Raw genomic sequence first — 18,072 nt, 5'->3', positions numbered from 1 at the left:
TGGTTGGTTTTGTAACCTATATGGTTGGGTTTTAATGGAGTTGAACTAGATGCACCAAAATCCAAAAATGTTGTGAACCCAAATGTCAAATACACATGTCAATGTGGATGCATAGTTGAAAAAGCAATCCCAAGGTACAACAATTAAATACTCCATCGTCTCAAATATAAGCAAAAATTAGTCGATGAAAATGAATCTATTTTATTCAAATCTTTAACTAAATACTTGCCCCGATCCTTTTTATAAAAAGCACTCTAAAAAAATCACACAGACCAATTAACCGCATTAAATATAGTTATTTTCATTTATTACTCTTACAAATTTAAACTTATTCTATGTATACTCGTATTTAATTACTCTTCATTCAACTAATTTACTTATTTTTAATATCCGCTCTCATAATAAATAAGGGTACAAGTGAAATTAAACATTTAAAACATTTAAAAATTTATCAAAATTTCTTATAAAAATGATCAATTTGAGAATCATGTCCCACTTTCATTTACAAAGTTCGCAATGGATATTTGCCATGATCATGAAGTGAAAAAGTTTCTCACATGGGATCAAGAATATACTGTTTCTCCTCTTCTTTTCCATGAACACACCGGCCGGCTGCCATTGCCATAAGCCATATATTAATATTGGATAGGTGCAGAGTGCAGAGCTTGTACTAATTATGTTCCACTAAAGAGATGTTCTTTCCCTTTTCCCTTGTCCCTGGTCTTATTTTATTGTAATCCTAAGTGTGAACAAGCACGTGGAAATTAATCTCATCTAGTGACCGAGCCCGAAACAACGAATAGTGGAGGCAACATTTAAATAAACAAAAATATAATATTAATAATATAACATATCATTTCAATGCATATATATTAAATATATCATAATTATTATTTTTATTTTATTATTCTAAACACTTTAAAAGTCAAAAAGTTTTTTACTCCCTCCGTCCTAATTTGATTGTCACGGTTGACTATTTCACGCATGCCGATGCATATTTTTGACGATTAATATTTTTAATTGTATAATAGTAAAAATTATAAAAATTTGATATTTTGACAATACTCATCGAGACGAATCAAACAACATCTTATATGCTAATATTTATTCTTGTTTATTAGTAGAAAAATAAGGTCAAAACAATATGTGTGAATAGTGCACAACAGTCAACTGTGTCAACTAAATTGAGACGGATGGAGTATTTATAAAAAAAACCCGTATTTCCTTTTTTAATTTCTTAACAAATCTCACTTAGAGCATCTCTAATAGGGGTATCTAAAGAAGTTTTATAGGTTAAAGATTAGTACCTTATCTTTTCTTATCATTAGAGCAACTATGAGTTGCTTAAAACTTGCGTAATTTTGCATTATTTGAGCAAAATATGTATGAGTGCATAAATATTACATTGCATTTTAGGAAATATTTTTTTTATAAGAGGATAAACCACTTGTTGATAATGTATAAATTCAAAATGACGTCGCCATTGGGTAGGCTCTTATCAGTAGAGACCCTTAAAATAACATATTAATTGGGTCAAAAATCAACTTAGATATTAATTAAATATAAAAGGAAAACATATACACGAATTATAGTGAAGACACATCGGGCCATTTGTTGTTGTGGTAATTAAATATATGCATCTTTTTCCAAAAAGAAAAAATTTAAGCTATATATGCAATGCTAGACACATATACATATTATATAGTAATAGCAAATTAAAATTGAAGTGGGCTCCTGCCCACACATTCATACAAAAAATGAATTTTATAGCGCTTTTTATAGTGCTTAAAAGTGCTATAAATGTTGCCGCTATAATAGGTTTGCTACCTATTATAGCGCTTTCAGAAAATGCTATTGTGTAATAAAACGCTATAATATATGTGATTAAGGCGCCTTGGCAACAATATTTAATAGCGGTTTACGGAAAAAGCGCTATTAAAGGTTCCAGCTTTAATAGCATCAATGTATAAAGTGCTATTTTTTTCAAACCTTTTACAACGGTTTATAAAGAAACGCTATTGTAAACTTGGAGTTTTTTTTATTATTATTCAACCTGAAGCTTTGTTTTTTATTATTCAACCTGGAGCTTTTTTTTTTAATATGTAAACTTGGAGTTATTTTTTAATATGTAAACCTGGAGTTAATTTCAAATTTAAAAACTAGTAAATAACATCTACTAATTTATAGAGAATAAAAAGTACTTTTTCAATATAACATGAAAAATATACTAGATTTGGTCTGAAACAATATTTGAGTACATCTCTAACCAACAAAACAAACTTATGTTAATACAAAGGTCCTATCAAGAAGCTAACTGGGTACATAACTCTCACCACCAAAACAAATTAACTTATGCTAAGATATACTAATACAAAGGTCCTATGAGCCTCAACCTTAATCAAATAATAACAACCTACACATTGCACAATAAGCTCCCAGCATACCTTTTCCTGCAACCAGGTGAGTTCAGAACACCAAAGCAATCAAACTAACTTAAGCACTCCTCTGCCATTTTTCAAACCAAGTCAGCAATACCTCTCATGTTTTCAAGTCCCTGAAAAACCACACGAACCAAGACACCTCCAGAACTTCAAACAAAACACCACAGGAAGGCAGCAACGTACAATAGCAGAAAAACCAATCCATCAGAGAATAACATGATTATGCAGCTAAACGGTTTCCAAAACTTAGCTCCAAACTCTACCTGTCAAAACAATTCACAAGGAGCTATCTTTAATTGACAAAATTTTGAAGGTCATCGTAAAGACAACTATCATAAACACATCTATATAAGATCTGCAGAGTTTTCATAAACATATTTTTCAGTTTCATGTATTCTATTAATGAGTTCAACAACTCTGAAAAAGTGCATGAAACACAAATTAATCAAAAAAAAAATTATTGGAGCCAAAAACACATTCATGGCCCAGGAAAGACAACACCTCCTAGGAGCTAAATAACACACACAAACAAAATCAAAGTCCATGTAATTAAAAACATCTATTGGCCCTGCCATATTCTTTTATTCTTTTATAATACAAATAAAAATAAAGTCATATATCATTTATTATCAAAGCTTCATAGATATCTGGTGTAAGAGTACCAAGAAACCCACCCATATTGGTGTACAGGCAACACCAACAACGCACCGCGGTAAGGTAGAAACATAGATATCTGTTGTAAATATATACCCTGCGGCAGGTCACTAACCTGCATTCAGGTAAGCTAGCAACATACACCTATTAAAAGAAATAACTAAACAACTCATACACCTCGGTGCCTAGTGGATTACAACCCTTACACGAAATTTCAAATAAAACTAGATAATCAAGTTAGCAAGTTACTAAACTCTTAAACAACTAAAATAAATGATCTAAAATAAATAAGATTGGTATTATTAATGGAATTGGACCAATTTATCATCCTTTTAACCTTCTGGTTGCAGCAAGAGTGATGCCCCAATAAATCCTTTCTTCTATTCTTCTCTCCCTCCATTGATCAACAATGATGACTAGTTTTGAAATTAATACCGAAAAATAATAAAAGATGAAATGAAAGGAAAACAAAGAAAGTTCTAGTTTCAATAGCTTTAACCGTAGCCTAAAAGAAAAAAGCATAATTTCAACAGCAAGGCATAAGGTAACGCTCACAAGGGCTACCTGGTAATGTTTAAGCAACTGTATCTTCTTAAATGTTGGTGCTATAAGATCGCGTTCCATGTCAAATGTAACTGGATCAATATATATGAACAGCTTTAATAAATTCAAAGTCTTTCAACAGCAAAAAGAACATAGGATAAAACATAAATCTTCGGGGTATGTACCTAAACATACCTTGGATGCAGACACTTTTATTTGCTACAATGTTAATTATGAAAATAGTGTGACGGTGTATAAAATTTCAGATTTATGTGAAATTTTACCAACATGATTCATATGGAATATTAGAGAAATATTATGAGGCATAAAAATAAATAGAACCTTCTTTTCTTTCTCAATCTTTACGAGCTCTCCAAGAATGTATATTTTCGTCCAAGAATCTTCACAGAGAGAACCAAACTCCATCTTCATATCATTTTTTCCTGCCCAAGCTTCAAGTGCTTGCTTGTTTGGGTCAATAACAGCCACAATGAAGTACTCAATTATTTCCATAGACCCATATCTGAAACAAAGGAGGATATAAACACGTCACAAAACATTGTCTGCTCATGAAAAGAAGCTTAAACTAATTCCTTTATTGAAGGGAATATATCGTTTAGTATGGACCAAAACATGTTTTTGTCCATAATGGACAAATGGTTAGAACCATTGGATTAAATAGATTCATTGATTTTGTGACTTACTCTCTACATTAGATAATGTCCTCTTTTGTTTTTCTCTCTCATCTTTAGTGTCTTCATCTCTATCTCTTTCCAGTTTTCGTTCCAGCAACATCAATACCTTGTGTGGCTATGGAAAACTAAACTACCAAACATCATTCAATGAAATAATATAAGGAATTTCAAAAAGATTTTATTTTTTCTATAAAAAGAGAAGAGAAAATTAACTTTTACAAGATAAAGTTTATGAATATTCAATGCATGTCATATTTTATTTTCTATGAATGAAAACCCAATCCAATTGTTCTATGCTCATTTTTTAAACAGATTGTTTCATGCCTGTGTTAATCTGACTCTCAAATCTCATCTTACTTGTTCCCTCTTTCTCACTTCATTTTTTCTTCTTTAAATAAATGATTTTGGTTCTATCCCTTTATGTTCTGCAATATGAATGAAATTTAACAAAATATGATGAACCATAACAAGGATGAGATTATAGTGTTGGACTTTGGGGGTTTGGAGAATGCAGAGAAAAAGTGAAATGAAAGAGAAAGAAGTGAAGCGTTAAATTTAGTGTGTGGATGATGTAATCCAAGGGTGAAGAAAAAATTGGTCCATGATAGACCAATCTTTTTACTGGTTCATTTTATACGGACCCTAAATTCATTATTACAAGATAGATCTTGAAAACTATTCAAAGGCTCCAGAAGAATTACTGATTCAATAACAGAAACTTTAACATAAATTTTCTCCAGCTTTTCAACAGCAACATATTCTCCTTGTGAAAGCTTAAATATATATTCTTCTTCCGATCTATAATTTTCATGCTTCCATTAGGTTTCCACTCTCCAATATCTCCGATCTATAAATTGCAATGCTACTATATCTAAAAAGTAATTTAAATTGTTCGAAACATCACAATATGAAATTAAAAAGCAATTAGCTCAAAATGAGTCAATTATTTCCCTCTCAATCATTACTAAAAAGAGCGACCTCTAGTTAGGTTCATTGCACGAAAGATTAGCAATTTCAAGAATATCAACTATATATTAAATAAATCTCATTCATCTCTACGAATATCTCACATTTTTGTTGCACTTTCATTATAAATATTACTATTTCTCTTTCTCGAGAGAAGACGAAGATTGGTATGAATAAAAATTAGATATTCATCTCTCTTTGAATTGAGCCAATTCATTTTCAATTAATGAGTGAATAATTTCGGCGGCTACTTTGTTATTGTTTTTAGTAGTAGTTGCTACCTTTATATTATAAACAAATAAAAAACCTAAATCTTCCTATAAGAAAAACTAATACAAGAAACTAATCAGTTTTTTTTTGGATTGGTGTACTGCGCGCGTACCAAAAGCGTACCACACGTCATTTCAAAACAAAAAAAAAACTAGGTACGGCGTCAGTGCGTACCGGGGGAGTACCGTACGTGTACTGGTACCCGATACGTATCCGATATCGATACTCAGTCTAAAAAAGAGTACCCATGCAACATAGAAGTAGAGGAACCGTGGAATGATAGATAGATAGAAAGAAGATGGAGATTATTCTTTTTTTACGCAAGATGAAGGTTATTGTTTGTTACAACTGAAGATGTGTTTAATTTATTTTTGTTTTATATTTTCTTTTCTTATTATTTTTTTATTATTAAACTTTAGGGCTCCGTTTCAACTTTTAATAGCGCTTGTTAAAAAAGAGCTATTAAATAGGCGCTATAGTAACCCAAAATTGTAGTAACATTTAAGAAAATATAATCCGTCCCTAATTATAAGATCTTGTTTGACTACTGCACGTATGCCAATGCACAATTTTGATCACTAATATCTTTAATCGTCTATTAATAAAAATTATAAAAATTTAATATTTTGAAAGTACTCATCAAACCAAATTGAACAAGATCTTATATGATAATATTTACATTTATATATTATTAATAAAATACGGTCAAAACAAGGTAAATGAATAGAACATTTTTGTCAAGCAGGGTCTTATAATTAGGGACGGAGGTAATAATAACATAACATATCATTTCAATGCATATATTAAATATATCATAATTATATATTATTTTTATTTTATTATTCTAAACACTTTAAAAGTCAAAAAGTTTTTTATTTTTTTAAAAAAAAAACTCTTATTTCCTTTTTTTAATTTCTTAACAAATCTCACTTATAACATCTCTAGTAGGGGTATCTAAAGGAGTTTTATAGGCAAAAGATTTGTACCTTATTTTTTCTTATCATTAGAGCAAGTGTGATCATGGCAGAGTGAGTATAAAAAAAATATTCAAGTACCTTATTATATCAATTTAATATTGGCTTTTTTCTATTTGTTGCTTAAAAGTTGCATAATTTTGCATTATTGGAGCAAAATATGTATGAGTGCATAAATATTGAATGCATAATTATTTATTTATATAGGAGAAAATGTTGGAACAAATGTTGAAGCACTAGGCATAAACTTGGCCCATGTGCTAACACACACTTTGTGAATTGAAGTGATTTGAGAGAGATGAAGAAGAAGAGAGAAAAGAGTTATTCTTTATTGATCGTGAGAATGAAAGTTATACTAGATGTGAAGTTGTACAAGTTGTGAATTACAATTATTATCTAACACTCCTTATAGAAAATGAAAAACACAAGGTATTTAACTTGTTAGACAAGTAACTAACCAACTAACTACTACAGTAACTAACACAAGTTAGTTACATCTAACTAACTTTGAAAGTAACCAACTACTTAGGAAAGATGCTAGAGCATCACGGTTTGAATAGGTTTGACAATTACAAAACAACATGCTCCCTTAATTACCTATACATCAGTTCTTAAGTTGAAAAACACCAAGTGAATTCCTTATAAGCTCAAAAACTTGTCAGTTTTCAAACTCTTGGTCAATGTATCACTTCCAAGCTATTTGAGAACCAGTTGCACAATGTATCACTTCCAAGCTTCCTTGATTGACTTGCTCCCTTAGAAAGTGAAATCTTGCCTCGATATGCTTGCTTCTTCCATGTAGAATTGGATTTTTAGCAAAGTTTATGGCAGACTTTTTGTCAATCTATAACTTGATTGATCTTTCAACATTTACCTTTAACTCCTTCAATACCGATTCAATCCCTAATGCTTGACAAGCAGCATATGAACCAGCAATATACTCTACTTCACATGATCAATACTAGAAAGTTCGCGTTAAAGAGTCTCATATTGATTAGAAATAATTTAAAAATATATTTATAAGTCAACACATTTCCCATTTAACAAACATATTTTATAAAATTGTGTTTAATCCAAGCTAAATATTAAGAGGACGGGAAGTTTGGACATTGGCCTAGTCCATAACCGTATATATTTGTAGGAAATGCACTGCATCAACGTTGCAAACAATTGAGATGATCATTATTAATAAATATATTATCTCTCCTTTAAATTATAAGTCGTTTTAGCTATTTCACACAAATTAAGAAGTGTAACTAATTTTCTGTTAGCTTACAATTAGTAAGTATAACACACAAACCCATTATTTAATAAAATTTTACCGTGATAAATCTTTTTCAAAATACGCGACGGAAAATCAAAGTTTGTTATTATAAAATCTTAGTTCAGGTATTACATACTTCATAAAAATACTACTAATTTAATTAATTAGTAAGACTACTTGTTTATACAAATCTTAAATCAAATAATGTATTTATTAACTATACAAAACAACCTAGATAAGGAGACTCTATATACATATAAAACCCCTTTTTCCCATGTCACAATCAGAGCGGAGCTTCACCGACGACTCGACATCGATAAACACATAACCTGTTAAATCTGATCTCAAACCAGTCAAATACACAAAACGGAGAGTTAGATAAACATAATCAAATCATACAAGTGTAAGTAAGTAATACTTAAACACTTCATCACAACATCATGCATATTCATAAAATATAAATATACATCATCATTCATACCAATCATAGTATATACCAAAGATTGAAGCCAATTACGTTTATAATCATCGAACAATCAACACCAAAAAGTAAGTCTAACACATATAGACAAATATCACCAATTCCAAAGATTTGTGTCACATAACAATTATCACAAAAATTACACATATCATAATGCAATCTAATGCTTCAAATTCATGCTATGTCACCCTAGACATATCTAATGCATGTGGTACCATCGTATTTATTAGAGTATCTCACCTCTAATATTTGTCTTTATCAGATAAATATAATCCGATATCCGTCTTTATTGGAATATCCAATATACATCAACAATTCATGAATGCATGTATGTAATTCATGAATTCACACTCACACAATTAGCATTTTGCTCGTCATTTATAATGTGGAACACTATCCGACATTTTCGTCTTTATTAAGATAACATTATACCTTAATATACGTCTTTATCAAATAACATAATTCGATATACTTCTTTATTAGAATAACATACTCTAATATCCTTCTTTATTAAGTTGATTAACACCTTAATATACTTCTTTTGACATTTAAACAAACATCATCAACAATCATCAACAACAATTGCATAAGAACACAATTAAATCATACTATCAACATACATCGTTTCTTACATACAATGTATTCACTTGCATTTTAACACAATACCAAAAACATGAGCTAATTTTATTAAGCATGCATTATCTCACAAAACAAACTCCGGAATCGGAATCTACACGAAAAACTGGGTAAAATAGGTTCCGGGTGCAAAAGCTGTCAAAAAGTCAACCCTAAGGTCAATAGTTGACTTTCTAGTCTGCTGACTGCCGCGCATTGCGCAGAAGCCAGGAAGAATTGAAGCAGAGTTGCGCATTGCGCAAGTAGTCTGACAGGAAGTTGCGCATGGCGCAGGGGATCAGTCCAATAGCTGTCAAAACGCGATTTTACACTAAAAATCACTTATTTCGACCCAAAATCACTTATTTGACTTCCAGAAAACATACCAAACATAGATTATGATTATACATGGTCAAAAACACTTAAAAGCAACTTATTAACATCAATAATCACTTATTTCATGGTTTTTGACACATTTAGATCTAAACTCATAAACTATCAAGTTCTTACAAAAACATCTACAAATTCCCATCCAAAACCCCATTAATTTGTTCATACAACTCGTTAATGGTTTATTAAACATGTTATGATCAATGGATTTCATTTTCATTAAGAAAAATCTCACAACCCAAAACGAAAATGAGTGAAAGAGTTTGAGAATGGAGGAATCGACATCCTCCCCTCTTTATGACCACTCACGAATATGCAATCTAACTCTCGTACCTTAGATCCGACGAAATCTCGAGCTTCCTCTTTGAATCTCAAGCTTTTCCTTGCCCTAGCTCTCCTCCTCTTCCTTCTCTCTTCATTCTTCTTGAGCTCACAAGGAAAATGAGTTTCTCTCTCTCCTTTTGAGCTTATAAAGCTCTCCCCTTTATTGTGACATAGGCCCAATGGGCCAAAAGCCCAATAACTCGGCCCAACTAAAGCTCACGGACGCTAACTCTCACAAACGCGACTTAACTCGCTCATTAACTAATACACTCGATAAATAACTATTCGCCACTAACTTAATTAAAAGTCATCGCAACAATTAATTAAACACTTAAATAGCGAATAATAAAAATCGGGTCGTTACAGTAAGAACATCACATTCTATATGCAGGAGTTGGGGTTCGAACTCCAAACGCTCTATTTATTTACCTTGTGAAATTTCTAGCCACTAGGTCATTATTCAAAAAAAAAAGTGTAACTAATTTTGTGTGAAAAATTATGAACAATTAATTTTACAAGATTACCTTTCACTAATTATATAAAAATAATAATTAAAATTGAAATAAGATAGTAATAAATAGTTAAAAATACAAGATAAAAAATAATACTCCCTTCGTCCCACAATGAGTGACCCATTTTGAAAATATGTATTATTCATATATCTTGCTTTGACCATATTTTTCTATTAGTAATAAATAAAAAAGAAATATTAACATATAAGATGTTGGATTGATCTCGATATTAAATTTTTATAATTTTTACCATTATACAATAAAAAATATTAATCGTCAAAGTTATACATTGACATACGTGAAATCAACTTAGTCACTCATTATGGGACGGAGGGAGTATTAAATATTTGACTAATATTATAACATGGTTTATAAGTTAGTAGAATTAGCTTATTGGTCATAAGTTAACCGTCATCAGTTATAAACTATAAGCTTTTAGCCATTAGTCAGGCTTTCAAGATCTCCCATGGTGCTAGAATCAAGAACTAGTGACCTAAAGGCTACGGCATTGACTTCAAGCTTTGTTAGCTTGGAGGATAAGGAACAATTTTGCTTAGATGAGCCGAGATGACATAGACACAGCAGGAACACTCTATGATCAAAGTAACAACCCTGATACAAGCAACAATGGTGATGAGCCACCACCAGTCACCACACTATAGAACGAAGGTGCGATAGAGATATTCAATCGTCTTTCGGTGTTGTTGGAGAAAGATTCATCAACGTATGACCCATGGAAGCAGGGAATGAATCAAATGAATCGTGCCTCATACAATATCAAAGAAGCTTGGATCTATTGCAGAATGGAATTTCTGATTCACATCCATGACAGCACGAGTTGTGGAAGCCTCGTGATATTGCTTTGATACCATATTAGTATTCTAAGGATGTGAGTGATAAAACATTGGCTAGATCCTGTTAGTTTGAGACTTTGAGAGAATTAAAATCCTAAAGACAACATTGTTGATTGATTAAAAGACTAGAAATGAGTTGAGTTGAGTTTGTTATTGTGAAAAGAAAAAAACAGACTAGTATTGGATACAATCAGTGCTCTTTATTTATAGCTCATGTTTATAGTGACTGTAGTACACCGTGTTGCTAACAAACTAACAAATTAACTTATGTAGTACTCTATTAGTATCAATGGATCACATCCTAGTTTTGATGATCGCTGTAATAACCAAACCGATAATTACTATCAAGGCTAACCAAGGCTGGTGAAACATTTTTTTTCCATACAGTTATAAGATTTCTCACATTGCTTCCATCATTATAAACAACTAAAATTTTCAACCAGTTTCATGAGCAGAGTGCTGGTAAGGAAGACGGCGTTCTGGAACTCCCTCCTCAGCACGTCTGTCTTCGAACCACTTAATAACCTTTTTCCGTGGAATGTTTGTAACATGCACGATACTGCTTATCATTGCATTCTGCATTGTCATTTAGACAGATAAGAATATTTGAAGTTAACAAGTTATGCAAAAAGGAGAATTGCAAAATCATTATATTAACTACCGACCCATGTTTTCCCCGATTAATGTAAAATATCATAATACTATGTAGTAATGATTACGTAGTGTTTAATAACTTTCAATAGACTATATATACACACAAAAAAAGGTGACAGTTGACATTGTGAGAGGGGTTAATCTTAAGGTAAATTCTTTGATACCCTTAAGAGTTTGGTTGGGTACCGGTACCCCCACAATCAAAATTCATTCAAAATTTGAATTTATTGTAATATGAATTAATATAAAATATGGCATAAGATTTAATTTTGTCTTTGGGGGTACCCAACTAAAAGGTACCGGAGTGTTCACCTAATCTTAATTACAAAACCATAAACCTAATATTGACCAATTATGTACAAATACATAGTCAAGATCAACACCTCTTACATCCCATGCTCTGAACCAATACTATTAAGTCAAACACTTAGCTTGAGGACTGAGAATGAGAACGGTTGATTAACCTTCATTTTCGGCAGTTGTATTACTAATCTTGGATTTTGCAATATAAAGTATTAGTGCAGCACAACATAAAGTATGAGTACAGCAAATAATCATGAAACACAGTGAAAGACATACATGATATAACTATGCATCTTAATTGTTTTGTTTTGTATAAAACCAGAATACTAATACAAGCATCATTTATTTTAAGATTCTCAAACATAACTTTTCATTTAAGAGGGAATTGCTACTGGACTAGAAAGAAGGAGACGTTAAATCAGAACAAGTAGTTAAATAATAAGCCAATAAAGATTTTTCTAGTTGTGTATGGATGATTTAACAACATAAAACTTGTGATAGTGAATCACGGGAAAATTTACTTACAGTGGGTCGCTTTGATCTCATGTAAACTCTCTCCAGAGTGTCAAGTTGGGCCTTTTTCAATCGCTTTCGAGATGACCAATTCTGTTGCATGGTATGAATAGGTAAGTCAGACTTTGGTTCAGATTCTGCATGATCTGCACTTGTTTCTTTATAAAGAGTCTCCCCGGGTGTAGTTTCAGGTACTATTGCTGATGGTGTGGGTTCATCGGGTATCGATAGGCTCAGCATCAGAAGATTCGGAGGAGGGTTACGGAGCAAATTAAGAACGAGAGATCTATCAAGACAGACATCAGCAGCAAGGGCTTTTACCTGCAACAAATTGGAAAGATGAAAATGAGAAATGAGTCCCAATTCCCAAAGTCAACATTCGGGATTACCTCGCAACTGGCACAAGTCTTTCATGTTGAGTATCTGTGATAATACAAATATCCCTCACTTTCCTTCTTTCTTTTGTCTCATGAACACATAATAACTAGTAACTACCTTCAAACTTGCACCCCTTTCAAGGAAAAATCCGTCTCAGATTCTTAATATAAACATTTTAAAAAAGTATCCAAGTTGAAGTTAAGATGTTTGCATACTAACCGAAGATTCTCTCCACAAATTACTAGAAAAAGTTTGATTTCTAGATTCATTGAAAAGTTAATGTATCTAGATTTACAATGAATCTAAAAAATAAAATTTTTCTTATATATAGGACCGGAGGGAGTATTATATTTGACTCAATTCGGGACCAATCCAAAATCATTCAAAAAATCCAACTTGGCTGATCTATCAAATTTTTCCATCTGCTTAATATATACCGTTAACCGTTGTAAATGTCTGTACAATGTTGATCAATGATAATCGTGATATCATTAACAATGTTTGATTTCAATCATAAGTTCATAACTACTTCTAACATCACACATATGATTGGTTATAATTAGTTGACATTATTAAACTTTTTACCCTAACATTGTATCAAGCTTAAACTCATAACTAACAATGTTTGCATACTAACCGAAGATTTTCTCAACAAATTAGGCTAAAAAATTACTTAATCAAAACACTTACACTTATTTTGCGGCGTCCAGTTTTCAAGGCTCTAGCCAATTTATTCAATTGCCAAGTTCTAAGCTTCAGTGAATTCTCATTTCCATCAGCACTAGTTTTTTCAGCATCATTATCAGCTTCTGTTTCACTGCTATCTGAGTCCGACAATTCATCATCATCATCATCATCTAATTCACCTAACAGACCTTCTAATTCATGTTCAAATAAAGCCATTTCTTCTTCAGTTATATCATCATCGTCGTCGTCATCACCGCCATCGTCGTTTTTGAGATCTTCTTCGAGTTGCTTGAAGAGCAACTCAAAGGCGTCTTCCTCTTCATCGTTCCCTTCGGTAACATGAGATGATTTTTTCTGCAAAAAATAAAAAGTATAGTATAAATTAAGCATTTAGGTAGGAAGTATGAATTGTATTGGATTTGGAATTGGAAGAATATTGTTGAAATTGAGATAACCTTGTTGGTTTTCTTTTTGGAAGAGGCAGTGACAATTGAGGAGTGAGGTTCAGAGAGCGAGAAGAAAGAGTGGCGGAGAAGAGAAGAGGTTTTCGTTGTAGTGGATAGGATCGGTTTCCTCCGACAGTGACGAAACGAGCACATTGAATCGCCACCGCCATTTTTCTCTGATTATTTTATCTTCTTTTTCCAGTTAGTAGTTACCACCGCGGGGATGACGTTGAAGGTTTAGATAATCTATCATCAACTATTATAAATAAATTAAATTTAAATAAACTAAAGTTCGTAAAAAAAATAATTTTAGAAAATTAAAAATAAGATAAATTAAAAGTTTCTTGTAAAAACTTTCATTAAAAAAATCTAAAATAAAATAAATTATAAATTTTTTTCTTGTTTTCAATATAATCATTTAAAAATACAAATTGACTTAGCAACTGAACAACTATTTTCAAAGTCGAATCCACTGCTAAACCTCTTGATAGCTCATCAAAGTCTAAGCTTAAATAAGTGATTCTCATTTTTGACATGTTAAACTTGCACACGTTTCTCCCGAATTCCTTTTGGAATAGATAGGCATTGTTCAGCTTTTTTTTCCCAGAATTGTTAAATTTTCATTTTACAATGTCATTACTATTAATTGAGTCAGCTTGTTGATCCGTAGAAGGTAAAGAAAAGACTTCTTGGCAAAGTTTACAAACAGGCTTCAACTAACTGATAAAAATGGTTATTCGACTCACTGGTTCGGATCATATGTAACTTTTAAACACTATAGAGGGGTTTGTAACTCAAATATATACATCAGAAAATCGTATACAACTTATGTTTCTGTCTTAACACCTTTGCAACTCTCTTCGGTGAGTGTTTTTTGGTGTACAATGATGACAATGAGGTTTTAGACGAGATTAAATGCTAAATGCTTAATGCTTAATCATGATTCCGTGTAAAGTTACTTAATGCTTCAAAATACAGTTTCTAGACAAGCTTTTGATCAGTACCTGATTCCTGGTAACATATAAGTAAATCAAAAGTATGGGAATTGCATACCATTGCACAGCCCTTAGCATACATCTGTATGGTTCATAATGGCATGTAATGTTTAGCTCTTTGAAAGAAACTAGTCAAATACATTCCCCAAAAAGAGAAAATGAAATTGATGAAAGCAAAGTTCTAAGCTTCGAATTTTCATATCCATCACCACTGTTTTTTTCAGCATCATTATCAGCATGTGTTTCACTGCTATCGGAGTTTAACAATTCAGCACCGAAATCACCCAACACACCTTCTAACTTTTCTTCAAACAAAGCAATTTCTTCTTCAGTTATATCATCATCACCGCTATCATCTTTTGGTAAATCATCGTTTTTGAGAGCTTCTTCGAGTTTCTTGAAGAGCATCTCAAATGCATCCTCCTTTTCATCATTCCCCTCGGTAACATGAGACAAATTTTTCTGCAAAAAAAATAATACAAAGCATAACTTCTTCATAGCTCAAATGATACTATTGTTATGTCCGTGCTTCATATCTCAAATGACTATCATACAGGTATTTCAAGTAGGGAAGAAACTAGAGCACATAACCTCTTTAAACTATAATCAAACAATCCCATCATCAAACTCCGCTATGACTCTTATTGAATCAACTCCCGATGCCGGAACCGGTGTACACTTTAGTTATGGTACAAAGAAAACCCGGACATTTTTATTAGCTATAAACTCACAATATATAACTAATTTGTTCCAACTCATATATGCTGTAAATATAAATATTTGACGCAGTCAATCAATGATAATCGTCAAATCCTTCAAAACTTTTGATTTCAATCGTAACTACTTCTAACGTCCTACATATGATTGGCTGTAATTTGTTGACATTGTTAAACTTTTTCACACTAAAAGTAACAGGGTATCAAAATTAAACTCATATCATAACTACTTAACTAAAGAAATGAAATTGGAAAAAAGTGAAAGATAGGTAAAATGTAACATTGCAACAAGTAAAAAAACAAATTAGGCTGAAAATACAGAAACAAAAGCACTTACACTTGTTTTGCCGCGTCTAGTTTTCAAAGCTCTAACCAATTTATTCAATTTCGAAATTCTAAGCTTTGGTGAGTTCTCATTTCCATCACTACTACTTTTTTTGGCATCATTAACAACCTGTGTTTCGTTGGTATCTGAGTTCACAGCATCAAATTCATCCAACGCACCTTCTAATTCACCCAACAAACCTTCAAATTCACCCAACATGCCATCTAATTCACGTCGAAACAGTGAGTTCTCATTTCTATCACCACTGTTTTTTTCTGCATCATTATCAGCTTGTGTTTCACCGGTATCTGAGTTCAACAATTCAGAATCAAATCCACCCAGTACACCTCCTAATTCACCCAACACACCATTTAATTCACGTTCAAACAAAGCAAGATCTTCGTCAGTTACATGATCATCACCGCTATGATCTTTTGAAAAATCATCGGTTTTGAGAACTTTTTCGAGTTTCTTGAAGAGCATCTCCAATGCATCCTCCTCTTTATCATTCCCCTTAGTAACATGAGGTGTTTTTTCCTACAAAATTTAAAAAGCATAATATAAATTAAGCATTTGTGAACTATGAATTGTATTATAATGACTATTTTTACTATATAATTTGTATATATATTCAAGATAACTACACAGACAAACGGGCAATAAGCTGCGCTGCGCCGATAACCTTTTTGGATGATAAAACAAATCCTCTTAAAAACTACTAATGCTAAAGACCTAGGAGACACAACATTGCTTGTATTTCGAATTGGAACAATATTGTTGAAATTGAAATAACCTTGTTGTTGCTGTTGTTGGCAGTGGTGTTATTGTTGGTGTTGTTGTTTTTGTTTTTGGAAGAGGGGGTGAAATGAGAAGAATTTTTCTGCAAAAAATTGAAAAGCTTTAATATAAATTAAGCACTTGTGAAGAATATAATTGAAATTTTGAGATAACCTTTTTGTTTTTGTTTTTGTTTTTGGAAGAGGCGGTGACAATGAGATTCGGAGAGTTTGAAGAAAGAGTGATGGAGAAGGGAAGAGGTTTTGGTTGCAAAGGAAAAGATCGGTTTCCTCCGAAAGTGACGAAACGAGCACATGATAGACTTTGAATCGCTACAGCCATTTTTGTCTGAATATGTATCTTCTTTTACCAGTTACCACCGCGGAGATATGGGGTTTAAGGTTTTTTGTTTTTGACACAAAAGTAAAAGATGGGGTTGAAGGTTAGCTAATCTTTTTTTTTTTTTAAGCAAGAAGGTTAGATAACCATCAATTTTTTTATTTTTTTTTATGAGAACTAGTTTAAAACCCGTGTGATGCATGGGTCCATTGATTTTTATTCGATATTTGAGTTTGTCATCCAAGCTTATTCACTATCTCTGGTTAGTGAAACGGTTTAACTTAGGATGACGAGCACGAACAATTTGTCCCTATATTTGCGTAGAAATCCTGAATGTCATCCATTATGGGTGGATAAACTATGTCATAATAGAGACATTTGGCCTAGCGTCGGAGGCTCTATATAAACCATCCTCATTAGAAGACCGGGTATTCTATTCTTTACCCACACTTTCTAAACCTCTAGTGACTTGAAACGGAACACCTGCAAGTACAACCCCCATTTGTGGATCGCTTAACTACGGATGTGCTTGCTGGCCATCCCACTGTCTGATCCAGGTAAGATCAAATCTAAAATTGATTTTTAGGTAGAATAATTTTTTTATAATTTACTTACTTCGTTTCAAGATATTACTTTTTTCGCAAGTAATTTAGTTGTTAGATTTTTATCTTTTAAGTTCCAACCTCATCACCTTCATTATAAAGATGAAATAAAATAAATAGTTAAGGGCGTGTTTGGTTTAACTTATTTTTGAGTTTATTTAAAACAGCTTATGCAAATAAATGCAAAATAAATAATATTTTATGTTAAATTATAAGTTCACACTAACGAGAACTGTATGTTTATAAGCTATTTTTTTTCTTCATAAACTACCTTGACGAACTTATAATAATACATAAAAACTTATTTATTTGCATAAATCATTTTGCATAAGCTCAAAAATAAGCTAATATATT

General features: G+C 32.0%; 1 protein-coding gene, 1 long non-coding RNA gene and 1 pseudogene across 4 annotated transcripts; all 3 read right to left on the bottom strand.

Annotated features, from left to right (window-relative positions):
• Positions 1–2,186: 2,186 nt before the first annotated feature.
• On the bottom strand, positions 2,187–3,396 carry LOC123898638. The gene is made up of 2 exons (XR_006805379.1): positions 3,116–3,396; positions 2,187–2,704 (listed from the first exon to the last, which is right to left on the bottom strand). It is a non-coding gene; the product is annotated as an uncharacterized LOC123898638 (long non-coding RNA).
• Positions 3,397–3,862: 466 nt separating this feature from the next.
• On the bottom strand, positions 3,863–11,001 carry LOC123895726 (annotated as a pseudogene).
• Positions 11,002–11,163: 162 nt separating this feature from the next.
• On the bottom strand, positions 11,164–17,295 carry LOC123899080 (protein OVEREXPRESSOR OF CATIONIC PEROXIDASE 3-like). 3 transcript variants are annotated; one of them, XM_045950137.1, is made up of 5 exons: positions 16,952–17,211; positions 16,794–16,803; positions 13,522–13,847; positions 12,466–12,774; positions 11,164–11,559 (listed from the first exon to the last, which is right to left on the bottom strand). In XM_045950137.1, exons 1-5 carry the CDS (start codon positions 17,117–17,119, stop codon positions 11,419–11,421), a joined length of 954 nt encoding a protein of 317 aa, XP_045806093.1. In that variant the 5' UTR covers positions 17,120–17,211; the 3' UTR covers positions 11,164–11,418. The 3 variants fall into 3 exon arrangements, with proteins under 3 accessions (XP_045806093.1, XP_045806092.1, XP_045806091.1); XM_045950136.1 differs by lacking the exons at positions 16,794–16,803; positions 16,952–17,211 and adding an exon at positions 13,974–14,211 and having other exon boundaries at positions 13,522–13,872; XM_045950135.1 differs by lacking the exons at positions 11,164–11,559; positions 12,466–12,774; positions 13,522–13,847 and adding exons at positions 14,956–15,421; positions 16,013–16,537 and having other exon boundaries at positions 16,794–16,880; positions 16,952–17,295.
• Between the last annotated feature and the right edge of the window lie 777 nt (positions 17,296–18,072).

This window comes from Trifolium pratense, linkage group LG7 (genome assembly GCF_020283565.1).
Source record: "Trifolium pratense cultivar HEN17-A07 linkage group LG7, ARS_RC_1.1, whole genome shotgun sequence".
NCBI lineage: Eukaryota > Viridiplantae > Streptophyta > Magnoliopsida > Fabales > Fabaceae > Trifolium > Trifolium pratense.
This window is presented reverse-complemented; position numbering and strand designations above follow the sequence as displayed.

Bases quoted from the DNA above. Each gene is read 5' to 3' on its own strand.
- LOC123899080 (XM_045950135.1), bottom strand. From the start codon at position 17,119: ATGGCTGTAGCGATTCAAAGTCTATCATGTGCTCGTTTCGTCACTTTC. The intron at 16,881-16,951 runs GTTATCTCAAAA...AATTTTTTGCAG, and splicing joins ACAAAAACAAAAACAAAAAG to AAAAATTCTTCTCATTTCAC. The intron at 15,422-16,012 runs GTAAGTGCTTTT...TTTTTTTTGCAG, and splicing joins CTAGACGCGGCAAAACAAGT to AAAAATTTGTCTCATGTTAC.